Source organism: Aspergillus nomiae (assembly GCF_001204775.2).
Source record: "Aspergillus nomiae NRRL 13137 chromosome Unknown contig00271, whole genome shotgun sequence".
NCBI lineage: Eukaryota > Fungi > Ascomycota > Eurotiomycetes > Eurotiales > Aspergillaceae > Aspergillus > Aspergillus nomiae.
In genome coordinates, this window is record NW_015378326.1 from 15,891 (window position 1) to 43,724 (window position 27,834).

General features: G+C 47.4%; 8 protein-coding genes across 8 annotated transcripts; 4 read left to right on the top strand and 4 right to left on the bottom strand.

The window, feature by feature from the left end:
* Positions 1-418: 418 nt before the first annotated feature.
* ANOM_009445 (uncharacterized protein) lies at positions 419-855 on the top strand (the record flags this gene model as incomplete). Its single annotated transcript, XM_015554701.1, has 2 exons — positions 419-762; positions 825-855. The coding sequence occupies 2 exons, from the start codon at positions 419-421 to the stop codon at positions 853-855; spliced, it is 375 nt and encodes a 124-aa protein (XP_015404326.1).
* Positions 856-1,892: 1,037 nt separating this feature from the next.
* On the top strand, positions 1,893-4,496 carry ANOM_009446 (J domain-containing protein; the record flags this gene model as incomplete). Its single annotated transcript, XM_015554702.1, has 6 exons — positions 1,893-2,111; positions 2,171-2,255; positions 2,332-2,558; positions 2,618-3,275; positions 3,337-4,269; positions 4,339-4,496. Exons 1-6 carry the CDS (start codon positions 2,082-2,084, stop codon positions 4,494-4,496), a joined length of 2,091 nt encoding a protein of 696 aa, XP_015404327.1. The 5' UTR covers positions 1,893-2,081.
* A 1,865-nt stretch (positions 4,497-6,361) lies between these two features.
* On the bottom strand, positions 6,362-7,776 carry ANOM_009447 (Zn(II)2Cys6 transcription factor domain-containing protein; the record flags this gene model as incomplete). The annotated part of the gene is made up of 3 exons (XM_015554703.1): positions 6,362-7,085; positions 7,168-7,265; positions 7,350-7,776. Coding segments are annotated over 3 exons (1,044 nt in total), but the record flags the coding sequence as incomplete, so codon positions are not given.
* Positions 7,777-10,937: 3,161 nt separating this feature from the next.
* Positions 10,938-12,689, bottom strand: ANOM_009448 (D-arabinono-1,4-lactone oxidase; the record flags this gene model as incomplete). The annotated part of the gene is made up of 1 exon (XM_015554704.1): positions 10,938-12,689. The coding sequence occupies one exon, from the start codon at positions 12,687-12,689 to the stop codon at positions 10,938-10,940; it is 1,752 nt and encodes a 583-aa protein (XP_015404329.1).
* Positions 12,690-13,672: 983 nt separating this feature from the next.
* On the bottom strand, positions 13,673-19,385 carry ANOM_009449 (putative gelsolin repeat protein; the record flags this gene model as incomplete). The annotated part of the gene is made up of 3 exons (XM_015554705.1): positions 13,673-13,916; positions 13,978-19,096; positions 19,223-19,385. 3 exons carry the CDS (start codon positions 19,383-19,385, stop codon positions 13,673-13,675), a joined length of 5,526 nt encoding a protein of 1,841 aa, XP_015404330.1.
* A 1,956-nt stretch (positions 19,386-21,341) lies between these two features.
* Positions 21,342-22,053, bottom strand: ANOM_009450 (ADP-ribosylation factor family protein; the record flags this gene model as incomplete). Its single annotated transcript, XM_015554706.1, has 5 exons — positions 21,342-21,479; positions 21,555-21,700; positions 21,756-21,772; positions 21,832-21,942; positions 21,995-22,053. The coding sequence occupies 5 exons, from the start codon at positions 22,051-22,053 to the stop codon at positions 21,342-21,344; spliced, it is 471 nt and encodes a 156-aa protein (XP_015404333.1).
* A 1,450-nt stretch (positions 22,054-23,503) lies between these two features.
* Positions 23,504-25,357, top strand: ANOM_009451 (GNAT family N-acetyltransferase; the record flags this gene model as incomplete). Its single annotated transcript, XM_015554707.1, has 2 exons — positions 23,504-25,230; positions 25,294-25,357. The coding sequence occupies 2 exons, from the start codon at positions 23,504-23,506 to the stop codon at positions 25,355-25,357; spliced, it is 1,791 nt and encodes a 596-aa protein (XP_015404332.1).
* Positions 25,358-26,038: 681 nt separating this feature from the next.
* On the top strand, positions 26,039-27,787 carry ANOM_009452 (ATP-dependent RNA helicase drs1; the record flags this gene model as incomplete). Its single annotated transcript, XM_015554708.1, has 1 exon — positions 26,039-27,787. A coding segment is annotated over one exon (1,749 nt), but the record flags the coding sequence as incomplete, so codon positions are not given.
* Positions 27,788-27,834: the final 47 nt, after the last annotated feature.

The window sequence follows — 27,834 nt, forward strand, 5'->3', positions numbered from 1 at the left end:
AGGTATTTTTGCTTCTAGACTGCAGAATGTGGAGATGGTACACCCAAAGTAGTGGCTTGTTGTGGATCCCCCGTCCCGGATGATGAGATTTTTCTTCCCTTTTTAACTCCGGCTCCATTTTCGGCCCTAGTGAGTCACACCACTGGAGCCAGCACACTCCATTGTAGTCATCGATGCTATATAAACATAGCTGATGCAAGATGTCTCCTGAATTTGGCCTTTTAATTCCTTCCCCTACCTCATCTCATCCTTCCCAGGGGGTGATGGTCACTTCCCTCATTACGCCCCTATAACGCTCCTCAAAAAGTTTTGATATTTCCTCCTTGTCTGTTTGCTTTCTCGTCAATTCCGGGTGTCGCAGAAGAAAAAGAAAACTATCGGAAGAACCGTCCTTGTCGCTCGCTTAGGTGGATAGAGAATGGGACAAAGGCATAACAGACGTCGCACACGCCCACGATCTCGAAACCGCAGCGTTAATCACTCTCCCATTGAGCTGCCTTCATATCCCGTCAACTACACGCGCAGTCCAGCTCCTAGAACCACCCCTGGCGCCTGCGATTCACTCGACTCCATCTCGATACCCCTCGCCCCGACCTGGCATTCTGGGTATACAACATGGCAGAAGCGTGACCGCACGCTACGGCTAGAAGTCTTACAGCTGGAGGCCGACCAATGTCGTCTTTTTGGAGGTGAACCGGGGGATGACGTCGGACTTTGCTATCGCATGCTCGAATATTTCGGTGGACTTGATTATATCGACTGGTAAGCTACCCAAGCCCTAATTTATGTATCTTTAGATCGTCTCTTCTAACTGGCTTTATTAGCTCACAGAGTCCAAGACTACTACCTGGGTGAAGGCCAACTCAAGATAAAAGCCTTTGCCGCCTTAACCGCCCTTACCATCACATTTAGAATGTTGGGATTCTGAAAAAAACTTTCTCCACATCCAGAGCCGGTACCTGGACAGATTATCCTGCAAGATGGAAAAAAAATCTATCGACAGCAGGAAACTACCAACTTGAAAATAGTCGGGAGCACCAGTTCCGTGGGCAAAACCAAGTTTCAGACTTGTAGCAATGAAGATTCCTCCTGCGCAAAGCAGGATGGGTATCAGATTGGTCCCTTACAACTTGGCCACGAGTCCCTGGTCCAGAAGATGATTACGTGTGTCACGTCGAGAACCGAGGGTTCTTCTGGTTGGTGGGTTGAGTTCGCATCTGACCATGTGTTGGTGCTTGAAATCCCCGTTGAACAGGAGGGCCCATGAAGTATCTCCGCCACATTCTGTGTCAGATTCTTTGCCCCGACTATTACACGATCTATTATACGATCTACCATACTGTCCGAAACCAACGGTAAAGAGAGGAGAACACTTTTGATATAAGACGTTCCCTCTCATATCCAGTCGTCCGTTCCACCGAACCCGAATTTGGATTCATTCGTGGGAAAGAAATCAAGCTCAAACCTCGTTATGACTCATGAGTTGATTTATGTTCGCCGGAGGAATAGAGCCATCTAGCACGATGAATGAATTGTGATGATCCGTCATGTATAAAATTTATAGAGAGGTGTACTTTGTATATAATAATGGCCATGTATCTCTAAAACATGCTGCAAAATCTTCACTGTAGGCTGTAGTCCTCACTAATGGGAAAAGAGTAGTTCTAAAGTTCTAAATCCTCTAGTCCTGGCGGGTACGTAGTCTTCAAACGCCTTGCCAGCCTTATTTTCGTGGCGACGACAGCACCCTTACGCTAAGTCATCTTTGGAAGGCGGTGTGTACCATGACCGCCCCGTAAAGGACACGGTCGATCAGATTGAAGGTTAGTACCACAGCGGATGCGATAATTATCGAGATACTACGGACGGAACAACCTTCTCTTTGTCACTCACCCTCCTTTACCTACCCTGGAAGGGAACATGCTCCTGGGAACAGCCACCTAATCTACATTTGTCGCATATTGATTGTCTGTCCAGGAAGTTACTTATACCGCCACACATTTTGGGTATCTGACGGTCACACGTTGTCCCATAGTCTTGCCCATCGCGGGCGACCGTGTCTTCTGTAAATCCGCTTCACCATGTCTACAGATTACACCTACGATGAACAGGTCAGTACTTAACTTTTCCCTCAAGCTTCTCGATTAAGTAGCTAACTACCATCCTTCAGGGTCAATTTTTCCCGTTCTTCATCCTAACCCTTACGGGCCTTGTTACACTCCCGTTAACATATAACCTTCTCAAGCCGAGCAAAGGTCAGTACCGACTCTTGTTCTGATTCACGCTTATTTCGTATTATCCATATTTTAATATTTCAATCAATCATTGCAGAACTTGAGAATACCGCCCCTCGAATAAAGTCGGATTACAAACCGGAACATGGCGATCTCATTGAAGCGCAGAAGCGTAAGCGTCTACGCAAGGAGCGCAGGATCAAGCGCATTGTTACCGTTGTCTTGGGATATGCAGTTATGGCTTGGATGGTATATTTAATTATCGTCACTGCCAGAACAGCACCCAAGATCTGGGATCCATATGACATCCTCGGTATCTCAAGGGTGAGCTTCCATGTAAAGTCCACTCGAGAGACTACCAACTGACTGGCTTCATCTATCAGAGCGCCGATGAAAAAGCGATCTCTAGACACTACAAGCGCTTGTCTCTTATCTATCACCCCGACAAGATTCGGCCAGACCCCGCGAAGAATGAGACTATCGAAATGCTCAACGAGCGTTTCGTTGAGCTGACCAAGGCCTACAAAGCACTCACAGATGAGGAAGTTCGTAACAACTATATTCAATACGGTCATCCCGATGGCAAGCAAAGCTTCAGTATTGGTATTGCTTTGCCGCAGTTTATTGTCACGGAGGGAAATGGGAAGTACGTTTTGCTCGTTTATGGCGGCTTGCTTGGTGTTCTCCTCCCTTACATTGTCGGTCGGTGGTGGTATGGCTCACAGCGATACACGAAGGAGAGAGTCCTCGTGGCTAGTGCAGGGAATATCTTCCGGGAATACAAGGATGGTATTACCGGGGGTGGAATCGTCGGTGCTCTTTCCTCTGGTGTTGAGTTCAAGGACATGCTTAAGGGTTCACAAGCAGAGGCTGGGCTGGCGAAACTGGAAAAGATGGTCCTGGCAGATGATTCCTCATTCCTCTCTTCTGCAGACCGTGAAAAGCTTAAGGAACTCGATGATTCTACTCGCCGGAAGGCGCTTGCTTTGTTGTGGGCTTACCTCGGCCGTATTGACTTAAATGATGCTACACTCGACGGAGGTAAGTTGTATATTGGTCAGAATGGATTATACATCGACAATTCATTAATCTTCCTATGCAGAAAAGTACGAGGCCGCCCCTATTGCACTCTCTTTGAATGAATCCTTCACAGCCATTTCTCTGGCCTTTGGTAACCTTCGTCCCATTTTGAGCTCTTTCCAAGTCTCTCAGAACTTAATTCAAGCCATCGCTCCGGGATCATCTCCGCTTCTCCAATTGCCCTACTTCACCGATGACATTGTCAAGTCTGTTGAAGGCGAAGACGCCAAAACTCACTTCAACGTTCAGAAGTTCATGGGCCTGCCTGAAGATAAGCGTCACAGCCTCACAGTTGGTGCAGGCCTTCTATCTGAGAAGCAATACGCAAGCGCCATCTCTGTTGCCAAGCAGCTTCCTGCTCTCGAAGTTTCAAAGGCGTTCTTCAAGGTTATGGGAGAGAAGGTTATCACGCCAAGCAGTCTTGTCCAGCTTGTTGTCAAAGCACGGTTCATCCCGCCTGGCTATTCGAACGTTCCGGAAGTGAACTCAGCCGACCTTGAGGATGTTGACCCTGACGAGGATGACCTCGATGCTCTCATGGGTCGCAAGTCTACCAAGACCAAGAAGCTCGCCAACGGTGAGAAGGTGGAGAGCAAGGTTGAAGCCATTCAACCGCCACTGGCCCATGCACCATATCTGGCTCGTGATCACTCTCCTCGGTGGCATGTTTTCTTGGCCGATCCCAAGCAGGGCAAGATGGCCGTTCCACCATTTACCTTCACCACCTTTGATAAGCCCTTGTTCGATGAAGCTGGAAAACCTACATTCAACGTCCAAACTCTCAAGATGCAGTTCCAGGCTCCCCCCCAGGTCGGAGATTTTACCTTTGTGATGCACTTGCTCTGTGACAGCTACCTTGGTCTTGACACGAAGATGGAAGTTACACTTCACATCGATGATCCTGCTAAGGCAGCTGCGCTGGAGGAAGAGGACGATATCAGTGAGCCCGATGAAGGTAAGGATTTCTCTTTACTAGACAGTATTTCTTTAATTAGAGACCACGCTAATATATCATTAACCACAGATTCTATTGCCGGTCAAATGCAGGCCTTGAAGACCGGCCAACCACCCAAGAAGAAGGCCAAGAAGCCAGAAGATGATTCGAGTGAGGATGAAAGTGACACCGACGGCGATGCAGGAGATACCAGTGATACCAATACCGAGACCGACGTTGACGATTAAGCGGCCCAACGTATGGCGACCTATGGAACTAACCAAAAATGGACAAAAAAAGAAACTAGTCAGACGAAACAAGAAAGCGATCCTAGCCGAGAATAGGACGGTGCAGAAGGAGATTCGGAGAGGTAGGATGATAACTACGTCTCTCCCCTCTGTCCTTATGATATCTTCTGGCTGTGATTACTACATATATCGGGTTTATTTATTTTTTCTTACATACCTGTTAGATTATGCATTATATCAGGGAGTTTATATCTTTGTCTTTCGGAGGCTTGTTACCGTTGTGGTATGTGATTAACTTGAGAGCAAAAGTAATGTTGGGTGTAGTTTATGTTCCCAATATGTCTTCATATTCATGTACCCATGCAAATCCGATTGTACGAAACTATCAACTCTGTCTCTTTTTTCTCCCCTTTCCGCCTGCGGGAGTTGGCTAATAACAGTTTGCGGAGTCACTCACAGAGGCCAGTAAAGGCGATATTGGTGTTAGTGATAGCTACGTTCAGTTTTTGGCTGGAGCTATGTAGGAGAGTGGGATTTGTGATAATCGGTAGATATGGTGATGGTCAGTGGCTAGCCATGTTGTTTTAATTTTCATGAGGATCACATAACTTTGTATAAACTATTGAGAGGGTTACCGTGCAATGTCTTACAGCAGCAAATGATCATAGTCTAAGTTTATAGTACTTTGGCTTGAAATATCATCTGCTATGAGCCTATTTCAGAAACAAAAAGCCACCTCAATCTTTGAACTTGGTTGATGGACTGCTATAGTTTAGCACATGAGTGTTAGCCTTCTCATTACACAGAGTGCGTACTGTTTTACTCTATAGAACCGGTATGCAACTCTATAAAAGCAGTTGCTTAGTGCCAACGTTTACCATTAGCATAGTTGACCTTGAAGTAAGCATCTGAGTAAATTTCCCAGTAGAGGTTCCAGGTGGGAATTATATGAGTCGTCTGTTCAGACTAGGGTAAGAATCCGCTATGCTGAGCATGTAGATCAAGATGAGTTAGTGCCAAAGTGTTCTTAACCGCAGCGAATCAGTAGTAATGAAGGTGGTGGAATGTTAATATGAACACATAAGATGGATACCACTTTCTGGTTACTACCCATACCCATGTGTAGCTGTTAATCCCTTTCTATAGAACAACAGCCATCAATTCTCGCAGAGAAATGGATGATGGTCCATAGCACTACAAGGGATAGTGAACTTGGGTGACATACTGGTGCGGCTTCCTCGAGGCTACCTCAGAGTTACTCACCCTCTGGCTCCTCCGGCTTAGTAATCGACTTCTTTCATTCTTCATGCTGCTCAGGGCGTGCTCAAGTCAGTTCAGTGAGCGAATTCCAGACCCGAGCAGTAAGATGAAAGGGAAAGGCGCGATTGGTCTAAGCCCCCGGTATATATGTGCAACTATAAGCCCTAGATGGTCGAAGGCGTAGGGGAAAAGTTATCAATTGGGGATATGACCACTTCAGGTACTGAATTGATAGACAGCTATCGCCAATGAAAGTAGACAAGAGGCATAATCACTGCCTCGACCCTGCCCAAGGCTGGGCAGGCAGATTTGGGTCGGCTTCTGTCTCCCATAGAAGGACCATGCGTTTACTACGCTGGGTATTGATAGTAAAAGAGTTCTGAGGATGGCTCAGATGAAGAGAGGGGTATATGTCACGCACTTATGATAGTGAAACGAGAGGTAAGGTGAAGAAAAGCAACCAAATGGGTGTGCCAACGCGTCCTACGCGTGTAGAAAGACCTCGTTAATGGGAATATAAATAGAAGAAAGATACTAGTCAAGGAAAAGATGATCAAGAAAGGGAATACAGGAGGGAATTTCCCCAGGAACGGGTCAGAAGAAGTTCAGCCACATGGGTAAGACGCCCAGCTAGGTGCAAGGCCTTGGTAGAGTGATTGTTGATCCTGCAAGTGAAGGCTGTAGTTACTGAGAATTTCAGCAGGCATACCGGTAGAATAATGATTTGTCCTCGGCCCTGCGGTCAGTCCAGGATGAAGAGGGCCTTTCGTTGATTCGGCGTTGCCACCGGTACCCGTATAATAGTAATATGAGTTCTCTGGGTTAGACACTGGAGGTAACGTTTCGGAACACTTGCTATCAGCTGCCAGACCAGCTGAGTCCACCGCTGACCGAGGCATCGTCACATTATGAAACCCTGAGTGTTGGTAGCCGGCATATTGTTCATGATGAGCCGGTTGCACAGGTTGGTATTCCCATTTATAAGGACCACCGGCCTTAGTGGAGGGGCTAACGGGACTGCAGTTGCTTGGAGAGGGCTCCGGGGGAGTAACAGGCTCTGGAGATGGATCGGTGGTTGCGCTGCAATCAGTAGAAGCCATATATCGTAGATATTGAAGATCTTCCGAGTCCTCATCTTGTTCATCCGCATTCTCCTCGGCCTGTTTTATCAGTCCGAGGCGGTCCAAGATTGCATGCGTCAAAGGATAACCATCAGAGGACTCTGTAAGGGGCTCTCCCGGAAACCCATCTTTATTCAGGCAGAGCTTATAGAGCCGCTGTAGTGCTTTCACAACAAGGGAGTGGTGCGATTCGAGCATTTCAACGAACCTGTTCAATCATCACACCAGGATTAGCTTCCTTCGTAAGCCACTGAGCTGGAAGAACCTAAGCAAGATGTGAATGTTCTTACCCTCGCGAATAGACCTTTGTCTGCGTAGCCTTCCTCTCCCGAAAGAGACATGGATGGTTATACGCGGAACAGCGGTTACATGGCTGTTTACCGTCACACTAAGCTGAATGAGCATAACTGGCCGTTGGATCCTACAAGAAAATGCATGATAATGGTATAGGAGTTTTGACTGCTTCACCAACCTTGGTCTTCTTGACTCTACAGCGATCACAGGCCTTGAGAACATGCTTGCGCTTGACGCGAAAGACACGTTGGTCGTGCTTATCTTCTCCTAGCGACGTGCGAGCTTCCAGCTGCGACAAAGACGACATTGTCGCAAGATCGTACATGGAATCTGGGAAGCCGGGAATGTGTGACTTTGGCCGTAGCTTCGGTTGGCGGGACATCATTTTTAAAGAGCACAAGTGTGCGACAAGAATACTAGCAGAGAAGGAAAGGCAATTGAGTGATTTTCTGCGACTACCAGGTTGAAAAAGCTTGGGTATAAAAAGGAGCTGTGACTAATCGGCTGTCAGTCAGGAAGGAGGGGGAGGGGTAAAGGTTTAGATTTCTAAAGAGCAGCAAGCAGGTGGGGTGCCTGATATTGGTAGGGAAAAGAGAGGCTGAGAGCTCTTGTCCGAGCACATGTCGAAAACACGTTTATCAGAACTGAAAAATAAAAATAAAAATAAGAAAGGGAAAATAAAAACAAATCACAACTGCGTCGCAGGGGCCCCGCCTGAATGCACACTCGTCCTTCCCCACCTCGATGTACACCGTATACAGGTTGCTGGTGACGTGGATTACAGTCTGTCACGATATCAACCGGTCCGGTCGCTCGACATCACTCAGTCATTTGTGGCTGTGGAAGCCTAGTAGATACACCGGGGTCCCCGCGGTCAGCACAGAGAGCTTGGCCTGGTTCAGATCAACACAGGTGACCATTTCGCTGGCCATGGCATCCCAGCGGTCAGGCTTGACGGTCCGAGCCGTCAACGCGGAAAAACGACGGCCATGACATCGTCCATTAGATCGGCCTAGCCGGGAACAATCCTTGCCCCTTGGGCAGCGAAGTGCAGAGTAAGCATCAGAGATCACATCCTCTGGCACGCGGTCCTTGTAGCATTCATTCTTTCCCCCTAGCTATGCATAATGCCCCAAGTAGATGCAGCAGGCAGTAATGATTTCTTTTCCTTCTCTTTTCTTTTTGTTCTTGCATCATCATCGAGAAAATGGATCATGCATGCCAGTAGATATCACTGCGATATCGCAAGTAAAATCGGTGAACATCAGCTTATGGGCTCTTGGGCGCCTATCGGTTTATTCTGACAGCTGTCATTGGCGCATTGACCCTCCATCACACTTCGACTATCATATGCAGCGGACGGGCGCGTGCTCATCCTGGCTCACTTATTCTGCCAAGAGGATTGACTCCTGCTGATCCAATAAGGGGTACTTTTCATTAGTCTTGTTTTTCTTTTTCTTACTCGTTCTCATATTGTACGGTACGGTACAATTTACCATCCCAGGGCTGCGAGATTGCTCAGAGTGGTTGTATGATCAGCGCGGCAATATCGGGTCAAAGTAAATCTATACCTTACAACGATTATACATCAAAAGACAATCCTGTCTGAAACGTTCAGGTGGCGGTGTGATGTATTGCTGTGTCCAATCGTCTATGCACTTGAGTCACATCCCGCGTATGACGCGACTGTTTGTGGCTAGACAAAAAAGAAAAAGGCTCAGGTTGAAGACACGGCCTGTTGGTGTAAGGTTGAAACTATCACCTGACAGGCCGACTGGTGAATCAATGAATCTCTGATGGCAAAGAAGCGGCAACGGGGAGTGCTAGCCAGGCTAAAACGAATCAAGAAACCTCAGCCAGCATCTTCTTCCAATGACTTTAGGACGCGCACAGAGGTCGTACAGCTTTTCTTGTTTATGCACGGCCTAGTATATACATGGACATACTTGCCGGGTAGCGAATGGTCTGTCGAGTCCTCGGCTGCCGAAGAAAAAGCAATACATGACATGGGCCTGCCCATGTCATTATTGTTTTCTGGATCTGCACAGATTATTCACAAACAGTGGAGAAGGTATAAAAGTAAAAAAGAATAATAAAAACCCCGGGCAGTGGCTTTGTCCCTCAAGACAAATTTCAAAGCAAGGATTCATGCCCTTACCCTTCGGTCCCCTCTTTAGCACGAAGGCTAGAAACTAGGACAGGTACAGTGAGTGACGGCTGCCCCTCTTTCTTTAACCTGCTTAGCGGCTGAGGAACCTCCGACTGCAAGACAAGTCCAAGCTGCAGGAAAGGTCCGTCCACTCACATCCAGGCTCAGCGGAAGAGGGGTTTGAAGTTGGGATCACCGTCATAACAGATTTGAATTATTCGGAGAGGTGACTGAAATCGATACGTCCCAACGAAACGGGCTCAGGAAACTTGGACAAGTTACTAGTATAGTTCCTCTTTGGGTACCATGCGGCGCAGTTCAATGCTAACATATTAGCAATTATCACTCCTCGTATTGGGTGCATTTCAGTTGTCTCTGTAGTTGGTTTACACCTCATCTCCTCATTATGAACTAGTCGTATTATAGGACCCAGGGATGTTGGTGAAGACATTTGAGAGCGGGTAGTGGGAATGGAAAAAAGAGAGTACCTTAGTAAGAAGGGTTGTGGTGGCCGCGGCGAGGGACAGGAGCCAATGAACGTGATAAATCTCATATGTGCCCCGCAATGAACAACACTGACAACAGCGTCATCACAGACACTCGATTCTCTGCCAGCAACGTTACTGATATACACCTATTGCAGTCTGCTGATCCATAGGTTGACTACCACAATAATACAAGCACAGAGGATGTATCCTTGATGTTCAGTGGAAACAGCAACTATCTCTCTCACTTTCACAAGAACAGCATCCTGGCGTCGCCTGCATGTCAGGACTTAGCCTGACGTAATACGATTACACAGAGTCCCCATGCGTATGTCCATCACTCAGTCGTGACAAGAGGAAATGGTGCTATGACTGTAATCCTTGTCTGCGACCTCTGCCAAAAGGGGATATCGCAGTGACTCGGCTTAACATGCCAATGTATCCGACAGCGCCGACGCTCGGTGAGGGTCAACAGAACACATACTGAATTTGGCCTCTCAGAATGGCTAATGAGAAAGCCAAATGTGAAGCATCTGCATATTTTTGCATATACATGGCCCTAAGCGGTATGTATGTATTGGAAATCCTCCCAACAATGGCCGCAAATAAAGTGTCATGTCAGACAAATTTCTAATGCATGACAGTCTCTTTTCGATACTAGGTTCGTGTCAGATTTCTGAGAGCTTCCCAGCCTTGATGTCACTCTGACTGGATCGGGATTCTTTTCGCCTGCCGTCTTCGACCTCCAGTCATTAGTTCCTCTTGGTATAGAGCATAGCACGCCCAATATAACAAGGAAAGACGTTCTCATGACATGGAAATACTTGACACGAGGAACAGCTATCCCGAGGATAGATATTGTAGATGAATGGCAAAACCCGGGGAGATTGCAAGTCGTTTCTTTCTCGGGTGAAAACTCCGATCCAGCAAACAATGGGCGGCTAATGAGAACGGAGAGACCGACCAAGGAAATACGGATGGGGTAAAAGATAAAGGTAGGCGGAGGGAAACAATACGAGTGATTGGCAAGCAAGATCGCCCAGTTACCGCAAAGATTTTTAGAGCAGAAGGAGGTAGCCTGTTTTATTTTTTCTGTTTGCTACTCTGAATTCGTCCATTCATGTTTTACCCATCATGAGCGTTCATCTGGGAGGAAAGTGCTGGCTTCGCCAGCCGCTAGAAGGTCGAAACTCTCTTCGCTGGTGGCTGTCGTTGGGCTCATCCCCTCTGACGAACCATCATACTTTTTCTCTTGCGTCAACAAGGGTTTAACATGATTCCCTGAATCCCCCCGCTGCTGCTTATCTCCGATCCACTCCAAGCCGTCGCCAGCCCCGCGGAAATTTGCCCTCCGACGGGATTTCTCGCGTTCTAGGAGCGGGAGAATCCTCGACTCGGTGGACATTATTCCATCATTCTCCCCACCTGGTAAGGCAAGGTTGCGACGATGCCATTCGCCAAGGAACATGCCATCGGGGTCAACCTCTTGACGCACTTTTAACCATTCATTCATGTCTTTCCCATACAACTCCTGCAGCTCATGGCGTCCTGTGACTTGGAAGTTCTTGGCCCAGTGTGGTTTCGCACCCATTTCACGCATTAGCCACTCGAACGCCTCGTAGTACCTGTCCTTACAAGGGGGATCCTGGAGATAGGGTCGATAAAGAGTCGCATTGAGATACAATGTTGGGCCGTCATGATGACTAGGGTCAAGGAACGGGCGAGGATTCTTGTTATGTGTTGAATCCGCAACCCTGACCTCAATGGGGCAATGTACCCACAATCCTTCAACAGAGAACGGAATACGTGCTGTCTCGGTGTCTCCATTTAACCAAGCCGACAAGCGTATTATAGCCTCTGGGCCTTTCTCCAGGGGTAGCGCCCACTCATTGACGAACTGCGAGTAAAGACAGTTCATCAAAAGACCAGCACGAGCGGGTTCCACTGCTTCCGTAACTTTTGCCTCCGATCTAAACCCATATTGCAGGCCAAAGACGAACCATTCAACCCATGGGAGGATACGGGGGAAATAATTGGCAAGCGCCAATAAGTTATGATAAATATGATATCCGATTGTCTCTCCATAGAACGTCGCTGGTGGTGCGTGAAGGGGTAAATCGGTTTTATCCGCATGCCAAACAATAGCAGACTTCTCATATGGCATCCACCAGACGCGAATGAACTCGTGAGAGGTCCACAGGCCGGCTGACCACTCAGCCAAGACACTTGATAGTGAACGACGAGTCTGTCGCCACGCAACCTTGAAGGATGCCTCCGCCTTGAAAGTAACCTCAACGATAATACCCAGCGCTCCAAGAGAAATAAGAGCAGCACGGAAAAGCGATGGGTTATTGGTTGCGCTGCAGCGCACCAATTGCCCGTTGGCCAGCACCAGCTTGAGCGATGTAATGCATTCAGAAATCAATCCATGCCTCAGGGAACTTCCATGTGTGCCTGTCGAGATCACACCCGCGATGGACTGCTCGTCAATGCTCCCCAAATTAGACAAAGTCAATCCATGTCTTTCCAGGCGTTTTCCCAAGTCCTTTAGCCGAATGCCTGCCTCAACCGTTACATCACCAGTCTCAGGCGAGACATCCAGCACGCGGTTAAATTTATCTAGGTTGACCAGCCACGACGACGTACACGTCAAGTCGGAAGGCGAATGTCCACTACCAACGGTAACCAAGCGACGACGACACCGACGAGCTAGAGTCACTAGTTTCTGGACCTCCCTAATTGATTGCGGCTGTATATACAGCTCCGGCCGCGAGAAGAACGTCCTAGCCCATGTATGATGGATATGTTCGGTTGATGCGCGGAAAGGCACTGCGGGGTCAAGCCGGGAGAGCTCGCGATGAATCGCGGGGTCTAGTGCCTCCATGTTGGAATGTAAAATATGACGTAACTGTTCGTATATATCAATCAAGACATATTGTGGTCAAGGTAAGCCGAAGGGAATGTCTTCCGCAGGTATCAGATGCGCCTCTCACAGAAACTGCGATAAAGAAAAATCAAAAATCAAAATAAACTAAGCGATGATGGAACGGTGACGATCTATGACGAATCGGAGTGGGTCGCTGGAGTCGGGCCGGAAGATTTCGACTCAGGCCATACACAGTACTGGAATCTGATAATGAGACAGAGTACAGAGTACTAGGTACCTCGGAGGACTTGGTACATACTGAGTCCGTACGGTACACAGTACCCGATAGTGATAAGCCCCATCTCCTGCACAAGCATGTGTGGCATGCAGCAACCTTAATTATAATCGCTTCGCGCTTCGCGCTCCGCTAATAACTTTGTGCAAAGTTCGAAAGTCGCGCTGTACCATTTTTCTTTTTTTTAATTTTATGCTTAGCTATGAAATACTCAAGGACTCCCAACCAAGACTTGTTGAATTGCATTACTGGAATGTCCTATTAAGCAACTTGTGTGTATAATGATCTCCAATTTCATCTATACGCGAAAATAGTAAAGTAAGTTGGGTAGTCACTAGAATAAGTCATGCATTTCTACTTAGATCTAGGTGGATGCAATCGTGCGATGGTCATCTAGATACGTAGCTAGAGCCATAAAATATCATACATCAGAAGAGAAAACCGGATATGCAGAATAATCACCACTATGTACCTTATGTGGCTCCCAAACTCCACCGACAACGTACAGACAATTGCCCGAATTGACCCCCCCGCAGGCTCCTTGGATTATGCTCCTCATGCCCACCTTTCCGTTCTATCCATTGGCCGGTTGACGTCTCTGTACAGACACCAGTATATGCACAATCCAGATGCAAATATCTATAGACAAGAAATAAGAAATTTGAAGAGAAAACAAGAAATAAACCGAGAATAAAACAAAGATTATTTAGGAGCGGATAGCTTCGATGGCGGCGTTCAAAGGAAAGACCTGTGGGGGCATCCGCAAGGTAGGCTGCTCCCACTTGCGGAATGCTGTACAACAGCTACCCGGAACGCCGCCAAGGGACACAAAACTCTTAGGAATGAATGGCCGGTCTTGGAGCGAAGCAGCTAGAATGCCATATTCGTGTGCGAATACCACGGCCGAGACGAATTCTGCCGGTCGGTTGGACGCATGTTCGCCGACAATCCTAGAGTATATGGTTAGCCAAAGGAGTTCAGCCTGAACGTATTCTGTTGACAGACACTTACACATAGATCTCGAAGAAGGTATCTAAGACATAAATACCATTGGCCTTGATGTCCTTCTGGTAGAAAGGCTCGATCTCTTGAACAGTGTCGTTCGGTCGAATCACCGGAGACGCGGAACCTGGCCGACGCAGCCAGAACCCTGCTGGCCGTTGCTGACCGAGCTCATGGTCAATACGAAGTAGTCTCGGGCGATAACATGCATGGTTAGGCTTTAACCGCCAATAATCTGGGCGCATGTAATCTCCAGATTCCCCATACTGTGGGAAACATTCAAAAAAGCTCTCTGGCTCTTCTCCTTCAGCAACCTCTTCGAACTCGCCGGTTAAGCCAAGGTCCATGCCAATCAACCGAGCGGCTCCGACCTCTTCAGCTGCACTGCCTTTGCCCTTCCACAAATATACCTTGCCAAACATGGCAGAAATTACGAACGGATAGCCGGGGCACAGACTCTGGCGGGAGAAGTTCACTTCGTCAAAGACCATTTGGCCTAGATGCTTTCTGCCGCAAAGCATGAAAAAAGCAGAGGAACTAGAACGAGAACTGAGACCTCTACGAGTTATGAGAATTCCACCGAGGGCTTGGATAAAACGCGCGGTCTCTTTTCCCTGCTTAATGACTTCCAATTTGCAACCATTCTCCTTGGCCACCTTCTTCGAAAAAGACTGCGCGTCGTCTATTGCTGCGTCGGGAACATCATCACCACACCAAAGATGAGCCTCTGACCGTGCACCAGCGTCAGCTTCGAACATATGCACGCAGAGATACATGCTGCCTTCGTAGAGGATGTATTCCTGATTGACAGGGAGATCTTGTTTCTTGCCATCACCTGTTATCTCCCACATCTGCATCCTCAGGGTCCTGATTTTCTGGTTCTCATTCTTGCTCGTCAGCATTAACTGAGCATCAATATTCATGGAATCCCTTGAATTGGGGAATGTCTTGAAGAAGCCAGAAATGGCTTCAAGAGACTCGTCGGCTTGGGGCACCAACGATGCTGAAGATCTTCGTGAAGAAACTTGGTCCACAGAGGGGCTGGACTTAGGAGGAACGGGAGGGGATGGTAAAGACTTGTCCCTGGGTGAAGATGGTGACATACCCGGGGCTGTCCTTCGATAAGCAGTCGGAGAAGGATATATTTGGTTTTGTTTGAAGCTGGACCTGAGAGGAGACGGAGACGGGGACGAAAAATGTATTGGTGAGCTTCTGGATTGCCTAAACTCAGGGGTAGGTGTGAATGGGGCTGCTTTCGGCGGAGGAACCGGTTTAAATGAATCGCGCCGGTTTTCCACATCCTCATGAGCTTTCTCGAATTTCTGCGTGAGTTTCTCGAATTCTGTAGCTGACTTTGACTGGAGTGCACCAAAATTCTGTTGCGAGTCTCTCTCGGCCATGTGATGAATACTCCTCTTGAACTCGGTTGGCTTGCCCGTAGTTGGTGAAGGCTGAGTCAAACCTGTCTCCAAAGCGGCAGGCGCGGGAATATCACCATCAGGGAGCGGCCAGCCGCTAGAATTGCCTGCGCAGCTTCGAGTAGATAATGGGCTTGCCTTAGGTTCCTTAATATCAGGTGAAGCTGTGTTTCCCCGTGATTCAGTCCCTTCTTCGAGCACGATAGTTGAAGGCGGCAGACTCTTCAGGGAGCCAGTATTCTCACTTTCCAACGACCCAATGGGTTCAGGCCCCGCAATCTCTGAGGATGATGGGATCTGCTGGACACCGGTATCTTCCTTGGAAGCAGGATTCATAGTCTCGGACTCCTCGGTGTCAGAGGACATTGTTAGCCTGGAGGAGATAGTATCTCGTTTCGATGTACAATTCTTAGAAATTGTTTCCTCATTATTTAGGGGTAGTGCAGGTTCTAGAGATATGATCTCTTCTTCTTTTGGTGCGGAGTCCACGGTAGGTAGCTCTTCTTTTATGCTAGCGGAGAACTGTGAAGTCTCTTGGAAACCAGGCTTTTCCTTCGGTGCAGAGTCCACTGTAGGAAGTTGGTCTTCCATGGCATCGGAGAATTGTAGAGTCTCTTCAAGGCTAGGCTCTTCCTTCCGTGCGGGGTCATTGGAGACGTCTACCTCAACACTAAGAGATGGTGAGACTCCCTGGCTAACAGTCTCTGTTTCGGGCACAGAATATTTTATGTCGGCTCCTGTTTCCTCGTTTGAAGAGGGAGAGACATCCAGGGTAGCAGGTTCTTCCCTTGGTCTAATTTCCTTTACGGAGACATTCTTCTCTTCTCTCTCAGAATACGGTAAGTTCTCTCGAGGCGTTGACTCCTCTGATGTGAAATCTAAAGGGTCAGGATCGCTCAGATCAGGAAAGTCATGGACTTCATAAGATTCTGTCGCTTCCTTCGATGGGTAATCCACGAATTCTGGAGCCACGGATTTGGGAAGACGTCTTTTCGGGCCCTTGGCGCGGTTTTTCGTCATATGCGTAAGCGCAGCAGCAGGACTCGGGGCCGACGGCACATTGTCATTCACGGGCAACGCGTTGTTCGACCCATTCAGTGCCGCGGGAGGACCGCGCGACAAAAGGCCTGCCAAGGCAGGGTTTATTCGGCCTGCGAGTTTACCTTTAGTAGCAAGACCTTCAGCTGAAGCAGGCGGATTTGTGGCCTGCACGATATTCCCCGATGGCAAAGCACGCACCGGTTGGATGGCCTCTTCACTTGATTTCTTCTGCTCTTCAATTACCTCATTCTCCAACTGATCCTTCGATTTACTCGACTCAATTTTACTATTTTGTTCGCTGATAGGATGAACGGGTTCAGGGGCTTGTTCCTGGGTATCAGGTACATCGGGATTATGTTCTTTCGCGGCAAGTTGTGGGCTAGGAGAACGGTCGACACGCTCAAGCTCTGAAGGAAGTTGTGGTGAAAGCTGTGGTGTTCCGGGCTCCCTAGGAGAAAGGGAGGCAAGCGTATCAGACACGTTGCTTTTGGCACTGCTGGACTTGGTCAGGTTATGCCGTTTCGCAATGGCTTCAGGAACGATCTTCATAGAAGCATCGTTTTCCCCAGCAGTATTGCGCCGTAACGAGCCTCCGCTGGATTTGATTGCCTCTCGCTGTTTCAGAATACTCTCTTTCAGTTCATCAACTTTCTGGTTTTTCTTCGGACCCCCTGTAGTATTTAATGCTGCTTTCCCTCTCAGTATATTATCTTTGAGCTCGTCAGGTGGGACATAATTCGATGATTCTGTTTTCTTCAGCTTTCCAAAAACATTTTTGAACTCTGGCTCTTCCTTGGGTCCTTGATCCTTAACAACTTCTCGCTTCCGGAGATTGGCACGGAAATCTATCACAGGGGACTGGGGTTTCGGTCGGTTTAACAGGGGGTCTCTAGTGGGTGAAATCCTAGTAGGCGAGATAGGTGAATCCAAACTCGCGTTCGAGATTGGCGTCAATAATGTTGGGGCACGCTTGCGTCTAGTGGTGGTTGGCTCGGTGGTCTCGTCAGTACTCTCTGGCACGGTCTCCGTTGCCTTTGAATGATCTGTAGAGCATTTGTCCACAGACGGTACACTATTACCCTCAGCGTCAGGTGCGGTGGTTTCCACTGCAGTCTCCTTTGCTGTGTTTGTCGTGTCGGGTGTGCCGAACAAATCTGGCATTCCAGAAACACTCGATGTTTTTGAGTGGCTGCCAGGAGCGGCGGTACGCATCAATCCCACAGGAGTAACTTCTTTAAAGGTATTCGACCTGCCCATATCAACACTGCCCCTTGACTGCCGTTCTCTGCTCCACGTTGTTGATTGCGAGGGTTGCTTCTTATGCCTCGGTGAATCGGGACGGTTCAGAGCACTCTCCAGCCATGTGGATTTGGTTGGACTCCAACGCTTGGGGTCCATAGTCCTAGATACTACAGGGCTATTCGGAGGTAGTGAGCTAGCATCATTGTTCTCCACAGCGCTAGCAGATCTTGTATGGAGCGCAAGTTGTGGCCTTCCGGGGCTCCCATCGGGTCGCGTGGCGCCATTGCCGCTAGAAACTGATGGAGTAGCCGGGCGTTCACTCTCCTTGACAATCGTTGCCTCGCTGTGGCTAGAGCTTGGTCTATGGCTAGAACCTGGCCGATGTGTTGTTAAAGTCGAGCTGTCGGGGGCAAGTCGAGGTGAAGATAATAGGTCATTTTTACTCGGCGCAGCGAAACTATTTCTATTCCCTGCGAATGAGTGGCCGCGGCTCAAGCCAGATGGAAGTTGAGCACTCCAACGTTTTGAAACACTATCAGATCGTTTCATCATGGCGCTTTGCACAAACCCTCCAAGTCCCTTAGTCGGCGAATTTGAACGTTCCGGAGAGAGACGTCTGGGCGATAGGGGAGTCGTCGTTTGGTCCTCTGAGTCTGTCTCAGTCTTTCGGGGCTCGAACTTTTGTGCACTTGACAGAGGTATGGGAGATCCTAGTCCTGTGGCTGTTGAAACGGAAGAAATACTTGAATATCGATGGCCGAGGCTACTTTCTGCGAAAGTGGAGCTTGCCCTTGATGGAGAACGTGATCGCATTTCTCCAGCTTCGGGTTGACTGGGTTCCTTTTCCACCTCATGCGTAGTTTCTATTTCTATTTCCGACGCTTTAGAGTCATTGCCCGGCGCAGAGAGCTCTTGGTATTCTTCTTCGGCTGTCGTTGCCCGCATAGGGGAGCTAGCACTTTTTTCTGCTTGGTCCAATAACGAGGCCTCCCTTGTGGGAGGAGAGCGCAATGTTGGGCTACCAGATAATCCACGGTCGTCGGTCGAGGTACTCGACATGGCTCTCAAGCGATTTTCCCGAACGGGAGAAGTAGAGAAGAAGGGTCTATTGAGTTCTCGCGATGACGGCCGTTGCTGCCAGGACAACGTCCCCGCTCGGCTTCGAAGCGAAACCGAAGGGGCCTTGGGCGATGATTCTAACTCGTTTATATCCACTCTAGATCCTCTTCGACTACCATTGGTAGTTACGGATTCGTCGTCCCGAATGGCTTCCGATTTGCTGCTGATATCACGGTCTGGAGTTCGGGGGGTTGGCTCAAGATGTTCAGGAGGATCGATGGCTCGTAGGCTGAACGACGAGGTGCTCAGTCGAGCATTATCTAGTATAGATGGAGAGTCTTTCGTTGGCGATATCGACCGTGCCCGCTCTACATTGGTTTCGCAAAGAGGACAAAATCAGCTTTTGACTCTGTATATCTTCGAAAGGCCCAGTCTTCTGTGAGTCATGGGTCACGTATGGTTTGGGGGGAAGTAACAAGGGAATCCAGATATACCAGCTCTTCGAGCCTGCCTCTCCTTCCGGCCTTGCAAAATCTCCTCCTCTAGTTTCCTAGTACGTTCTTCGTCTTCCTTGTCGCGCTTCTCTCCGAGCTCCCGGATACGAAGCAGGAAGTCATTGACATCCTCTGAACCCTCGGCGTCGGCTGAGGAAGACATGGTCCCCTTGGCAGATGATATGTCACAAGTCGGAATAGGAGAGGACAAGGAAAGGAAAGGGAAAAACAAAAAACGCCTCCCAAAGAAACAAACGGCAGACGAGAACTGTGGGGTTTGGCGAGAGGCGCACCAACGGAGGGGTGTGGATGTTGGTAAGGAGAAGGTCAATAATTATTGGGCATATAATTAACCAACCAGTCAGATGAGCTAATGATAATTTAATAAATAAACCCAGAAGGAAAAATAAGTGTAGCCCGGAGTTCAGTTCCACGGCACGACAGAATAAAGTGTGATTGATATTAATCAAACCTCGCTTCTCTCGTCGTCCTCACCCTTTTTCCTCTGTCTGGCAATTTTGTTCTGAGCCTCACCGAAGCGGTGGTGAAGACATCAGGAGGATCGGTTTCCTCGGCTTTTTTTATTTACCCTTCAAACTGCCCGATGGCAATAATTGTCAGCGATGGGTACCAGCTGAGGGAGGTAGTTAGTTGGGTTAGGTAGTAGATTAGTGGTAAAGGTAATGACCATTTCGAACACCTAATCAGCGGCCAGCGTTCAGCAGAAATCATCGGAAAGGCAACAACAAGCCCAAAAGACGGACGCACATCACACGGCAGCCCCACTAGGACAAGTACATCCTTGCTGAAAAGAGGCGCCCGACCGCAAGGCATTCGTTGGTCACACTAGTATTTTCTTTTCCTAGGCACAGAAGACTCTGTCAAGTCCTGTCCAAACACACGCAAAGTGTAAATCTGCAGTAAGGGTTAATTTTAATGGCTGTAGCATTTTTTGAGAGATAGAATTAACTTGACTACAAATACCTAGAAGTAGACACAACCGCGAATCTTGAAGGACGTTATTCTACGGGAAATAGACAATGTTTTGTTGTTCCTCAACCCGGTAGATTGTTTACGTTTCCTTACCAAACCCAACCAAAACAACAAAAAACCCTTTCCGGGCGTCGGCTCTTCCACAGTATGACTGACGGTGGAGCCAATTTAATCGGGTTTTACCGCCCCGCGATCGGAAACATAACGAACAAGATGGATAAATTATGGTTACCAACTAAGTCGATTAGGTTTGTTATGGTGAAATATATACCTACATAGCTCTTAATTCTCGATTAGGTGGTTTCGCATTAGACTATTGTCAATGAAACTTCGAGGTCACAACTCGGCAGAGATCCATGGATGAGTTTGAGACAATCTTCTCGACCTAGGAGTGGAAAGATGACAGCGAACAACACATTGGAAGATATGAGACACCGCACCTAATGACGAGATTCGTCATCCTGGATACTCTCTATTTTGGTGGAAATAAGCCCCTATCGATGAACCTTGCGACATATTGACTCTCTAAGATCAGATCGTACCATCAGAACATATCTGAAGCAACCCGTTGCACATGTTTAGATATAAAATGCAAAAAGCAAAAGGCAAAGAGATGAATTGAAAGAAGAGAATAGAAAGTAATGGGATGAACAGGAAGAGGAGTAGTAGAACTAGCAAATAGCAGTAGACAACTTATCCGGCCACAATATACCGTGGACCATAACTTCAGTTACTACTTAGATACAATAGTTCAAGCCAGAAGCATTATAGTATACCAGCTATACTACTAAGCTCTTATAATTAAACATTCATCTTATTTCTTTAGACTGTGCAAGTGGATTAAATAGGGAAGGAGACAGCGCGCAGGTCAACCAGTGTGCGCCCATTATTATTTGGCATTAACTTATTAACTATCGTTTTCAATAAAGAAAAAGTCTATCCTTTGCATCCTGTACGACCCATTCCAGACCATCATGGAGATTTTCCCCCGTCATAGCACTGCAAGGTAATATCGTCCATTTATGGGTCTTGATCGAATCAAGTTCAAGCCGCTGAAGAGAGTGTTAGAATTATTCGCGAGGTATGATAGCGGAGCGCGAAGCTATTATTTTAAGGAGTAAAGGAGTCATCGCTGGGAGTTGAACTTGACGAAAACGAAAGATAAGAAGGAAAAGAACCTCACCTCATGGACTTCATCCTCTGTCATGCAGCCTTCAACGTCAGTTTTATTCAAGAATATCAAAAGACTTGCCCCCGTCAGTCGCTGAACCGTAAGTTAGTCAAACAAACCAACAAAACTAAAATTTCAAAGGCGGAACTGGAACAGTTTGCAGCGTACCTCTTCGAGAAGAAGGCCGGCAAGTTCATCCCGGCAATCATCGATTCTCAAACGATCTGTTGCATCAACAACCCAGACTAAAGTATCGGTCTTCTCAAAGTAATTTTTCCAGTATGAGCGTAATGTCTTCTGCCCTCCTACATCCCCTAGTCCTCATAAGTAAGTGGATTAGATCCGTGGTAACGTGATGACGGTGCTTACAAATGTTGAGTTTGTATCTGCAGAGAAGCTATCAGCAATTTACTAGACTCACGTTTGGAGTATAAGGGCCAAATACCCTTGAAAATCAATAGTTTTGATGATAAAACCCAGCGTTGGGCTAACAGTGGTGACATCCTCCTTCATAATCTGCTTGACAATCGTGGTCTTTCCGGCATTATCAAGGCCGCTGTGGTTGGGGCTCAGTATGTTGACCAACAAACACTACTTCTTTAACATACAGCATCAATATTCTCATTTCCTTGTCTTTTAGCCGGGCTTTTCTCAATATAGACAGCATTATGGCGTTGGCGGGCTGATTGTCTTAGGGGTAAGCAGAGGTGCAGGTGGTTGGGTTCAAAGTCATAGTTGGGGTTTCGGCTACGAGACGGTGGAGATTAAATCACTTCCAAACCACTCAAGACCAGAGAGGAAGAATGGTAAATCACTAACAAGACAATTCAGGTCTTCATAGACTACCTGACTTGGGCTTTTAGAAATGTATCTTTCTTAAATTTTTAGTCTTTTATAATTAGTTTCCTAGAGTAGTGTTCATACTCCCATTGAAAATATGATCTTTAAAAAAGAATAGCGCCTAGTAGGAGACCGGACTATGGGGAAATTTCCTTCTGAGGTGTTTCCTTCACAAGAGGTTCTCCTACCAGGTACAGTATTTAAGGTCCTCTCTGACTGAACACCTGGCATTGAGTGAATTTCTTTGATCTCTCCCCTTGACCACAATCAATTGCTATTGATTCATTGCAACAAAGCTTCTACTGTACCACTAGTACTAGTACTTGTATTCATCATTTCCTGTCCACCAATCATATAGTCATATAACTATGGCCAAACATTTTTGCAGATAGAGCTTCCATACATTTCTGACAAAGGTAAAAAGCATTGGTTCTTAGAGGCGCATTACTCTACTGAAGCTAAATTTCAAAGGAAACAATACTCAATTATAATACTAATTTTCATCGCACAGAGTCTTGTTAACCATAATCGATACTCTAGCAAACAAATCATGGACCGGAAGTGTCATCGTACCAGTTATCCTACCTCCAGATACGAAACATCCACAAAGAATACAGATCCCCAACAGTCCCAAAATTTGGAGAGCCACAAATCTACTTTATGCACCAAAGTCACTGGTACACCTACAGGCACCTGTCAACATAAGATAGCGTCCACCCCAACGAAAGGCCCAGATCATTTGCTACCTGCTTCAAAGCATATTTCTTACAAGCGACAACACAAGATTACTTGGTCTCATTCATCATCTACAAAGTTGAAAGATTTCACTACAGCTCCAGATGTGAATCGGAGTGGTCCAGCTCATAAACATCATACTTCACAAGAGAATGCAGATAACCAGAGTATGACACCGAAGTCTAATACTAAAGACTGTCCAAAGAATTGGAGGCCTTCACCTATTCTTTATATTGCACCTCATATCAGGGAGAGGCGATCACTACTACATAGAGAGCTTTCAACAGCACAGATCAAGTCATCTCATGACAATACTGAACATTTGCAACCTTCTGTCAATCACCCTTTCCCAGAATCTGTCCAGCCCATATCCAAGTCAACGATATCTACAGTGAATCAGAAGGCCAACAGCATACCACCCAAAACACCGCGCCCAAGCGGAATACCAAGCGCGAATGCAGTTGGTAAGAGATCCTCAATCTAGAGTCAGTAATGGTTTTTAGGCTAATACACGCTCAGGCAAAAACGTAGCTGCCGTCAAAATGACTACCAGTGAGGAGTCTGATGTAGTCGTTCTTCATCGTGGAGGCAATACGAGCAGTACTGATGCTGAAATCACTCCAGTACCCCAAAAGGAAAATATTCACGAGACTCTCCCGTCCATTCTGAGCCCTTCGCAGATCAGACACGCAGGTGGTAAGGTAACAAGCAGCGTTCAACAGAATATTAGACAGAAAGTCACCCCAGCGAGTCGAAAAAATTTCCCCACTGGCAACGAGCCTCTCCAAGAAGCGAGTCCAACTAGCTCAAAAGAAGAAGCGTTGGAGGAGCTTAGCCGCCTTCGGGCACAGATAGTCCGGCAGGCACATCTGGATCGTTTTAAGGACCTTGACTACCCTACAGCCAACCCTGAGATTCTCGAAAGATGCAGATCTGGTCCTGGAACCGACCCAAATTCGGAGTTTTACCTATCGATTAAGAAGTGTCGTGTTGCTCCAATACAATCGGCAGGTGTCCGCTGTATAACGGGCTTAACGTCTGGTAGTATTCATGAAACTATTAAACCCAGCGTATCGGGGGCCGATGAAGTAGCTGCCCAGTGGGGAGACTATGAGAGCAGTCCTACTGTCTATCCCATTGTTAAGGATAGGGAGCTGAACTTGTCATCTGAGCCAACTGATGAACACAAACGTATATTATCACAGCTTGCACAAACTGCTGGGCTTCAGGGTGGCACTGGAGGCCAGAATACAGAGTCTGAGCAGGAGCGGAAACATAGCTGGACAGATATTTATTATGCAAATTGGGAGTATTATCCGCATGCCTGCTCCTCCAGTTACGAGGCTTTTCGCGATTGGTTCCGTCGTTGGCTCGACGGCACCATTCAAATTTGCTGCTATGCCGATATCTACCACTATGCTTTCTTTGATGGGACGGCGCATCCAGATGGCATACGCACCATGTATATTCCAGACTTAGAGGAACAAACGACTCTCCTAGACATGGATGACAAAGAGTCGCTGCTCCATTGCCATGAAACCGTCCTAGGTTATTGCCACAACTGGGAGCTTCACAATAAAAAGGAGCGTGATGAAGAGCAACTTCGAAGGAAAATTACACGCGAGCATTATCTTGAAGGCTTGAGGAATTTCCCACAGCCCAGCGCCAGTGTGCTTCAAGAGAACGTCTACCTGCGTCCTGTTGAAATGGGTGATGTCCCAGGACTCCTTGAAATATTCAACTGGTATGCACACAATTCTCCTTTGAGTACTTATATCGAACCACTTGAAGCTGGTGATATTCGCCAGTGTATCGATGACTGTACCGAGGAAAAACTGCCTTTTATTGTTGCCGCGGAGCGCAGAATCAGAGCAACGGCGAATAATAGTCCTCAAAAGATTCTGGGCTATGCACTGGCGACCGACTACATAGGACGCAGAACTAGTGGCCGTTTTACAGCGGAGCTGGAGCTGTTTGTCAAACCTGGACACACCCACAAGGGTATTGGAAAGTGCCTAATGGATAAGCTTCTCGAAGTGTGCGACCCTACCTACATTCCGAAGCGTGGGTATTTCTTCGATTGCAATACTGAAGACCGTACCGGCTACTGGTCAGGAGGTCAACGCAGACTTGGTCGCCTTCTTTTTGCCATCAGCTACCCATCTGACAAAAGATCTACCTACAGCTGGGTTGAAGAATGGCTCAGAAGGCAGTACGACTTTGAAGAACAGGGTCGACTCAAGGGTGCAAGAGTGAAATTTAGCCATTTGTAAGCCCCCCCTCACGGATCAAGCAAGCATTGCCGTAAAGCAGATCCACTGACTACCACTAGTCTCAATGTCACATACCTTGTTCGAAACGTCGGTCACCACGCCGGCGATAGGTTCGATTCCTAAATTGAACTGGAGTGTATGTCCACATCGATTGGGGAAATACTAGTCCGAATGGTTTGGCTGATTAAACCAAAAATGAGTAAGAAAACAAATAAAAAATAACTGCTACCATTATATTTAGCAGATCCATATGGCTTTTTTTTTTCCTTAAATTGGTCGCAATATGGGGTACATGACCTTTATGTCTTTTTGTTATGTTTTCCATATCGTGTTCTTCTTGAGAAGTACTTCGATGGCGAAAACCCTGCTTCGTCAAACACCTCAAGAAAATTCAAAAAGAGAAGAAAGAAGAAATGGGGAAATGGGGGAAAAATGAAAGATAGCAGAAACTACTACTTCGTAGTACCTGGTCCACGGCCCCGGCCTCAGGGCTACTTGACGTTAGTCCCATTACAGATTAGTTCAAGCAGAGGATAAGAACCATCATAGAATCAATATATCCCCAAAACAAGTCCGCAGTCTTTTTTGCCGGAGTGTATTCTTTCACCGCCTCCGCAATTTTGAACTTTTTTTTCTTTTCCCCGAAAGGACAAGAACTAGTAAGTGCAGCTTAAGGGTCTGAGAGGACAATAGGAGCCCTTCAATAAAAGTTTTTCTTATTTATTTGTGTTTATCCAATTTTTATTGAGAAGCGACCACCTAATCTACTTACTTGCCAGGTTTTATACTTTATAAACCGAAAAAATGGCACCGCCAAAAAAGCGCAGTGCTCCCAAAGACGACGATTTCGTGCTTACACTTTCCGATGATGAGAACGATGCATTTAAAGACATCAATGAGGACGGAGACAACCATGTAGACAAAGAAACGGCGAATTCAACCATCAAGAAGCGCAAGAGGGACACGGCGGAGACAACACAAAGCAAGAGCAAGAAACAGAAGCCATTGAAAAACGGGAAACAACAGAAGAAGACAGGTGAAGAGGCTGTATCTGAATCGGAGGAAGAGCCAGAGGAGGAAGACGATACTGGGGAGGATGATGGGGCACTGAATTCGGATTTCGAGTTTGACGTCGGCGCTGCAGCTCAGAAGGACGTGGTTGAAGGGTTCGATGGATGGGGATTGGATGATACGAAAGACGGTACAAAGAAGAATGGCGATAAACAAGGAGTGGACATTGACGAGATCATATCGAGAAGACAAGCGAAGAAAGAGGCCCAATCGAAAAAGAAGCAGAAGAAACAGAAGGTTGAGAGTGAAGATGAGGGTAGTGAAAACGAGAGTAATGCCTCGGATGGGGGCATGTCTGTGGATTTCCAGGACGATGAATTGATGGCTGAAGATGCGTTCGGCATGGGTGCTGACGGCGAGGATGAGAGCGGCCAGTCTGATGCTCAAGAGTCAGCCAGTGAAGATGAGCATGCAGGCAGCGATGATGAGAACAGCGATGATGAAGATGATGATGCCGCCTCTGACAACGACTCTGTCGCAACCCCCGTCCAACATCCCGATGATGTTGCTTCAGACAACGATGGCTCAGATGCCGAGAGTGAGGTTGATGCGGAAGAAGAAGCAAAGCGCAAGGCCTTCTTCGCACCTGAGGAGCAGACCAGCGAACAATCTGCAGCTGAGCTGTCTAAGAGGTCATTCCAGGAATTTAACCTGTCCCGGCCCATTCTGCGTGGATTGGCTGCGGTCAACTTCACAAACCCGACTCCCATTCAGCGCAAGACAATCCCCGTAGCACTTCTCGGCAAGGATATTGTTGGTAGTGCGGTGACCGGTTCAGGAAAGACGGCTGCCTTCGTTGTTCCCATCCTCGAGCGTCTTCTGTTCCGCCCCCGAAAGGTCCCTACTAGCCGTGTTGCGATCCTGATGCCTACTCGTGAACTGGCTGTACAGTGCTACAATGTGGCTACCAAACTGGCTACTTATACTGATATCACTTTCTGCCAACTTGTTGGTGGTTTCAGTCTCCGCGAACAAGAGAATATCCTGAAGAAGCGCCCCGATGTTATCATTGCCACGCCTGGTCGCTTCATTGACCACATGCGTAACTCGGCGAGCTTCACCGTTGATACACTCGAGATTTTGGTCTTGGATGAAGCCGATCGGATGTTGGAGGATGGTTTTGCAGATGAGCTGAACGAAATTTTGACTACCATCCCGAAGTCACGGCAGACGATGCTCTTTTCAGCAACCATGACCGATTCAGTCGACAAGCTTATTCGAGTGGGGCTTAACCGGCCTGTACGGCTGATGGTTGACTCTAAGAAGAACACCTCCATGAACCTGGTTCAGGAATTCGTGCGTTTACGGCCTGGAAGGGAGGATAAACGATTGGGATACCTTCTTCATCTATGCAAGGAGGTTTACACGGGACGGGTCATTGTGTTCTTCCGGCAGAAAAAAGAAGCACATCGTGTACGGATTGTCTTTGGACTCATTGGATTGAAAGCTGCTGAGCTTCATGGTAGCATGAGTCAAGAACAGGTATGTCATGTCTACCCCAAATTGACCGCACTATGCGAAGTCTAACA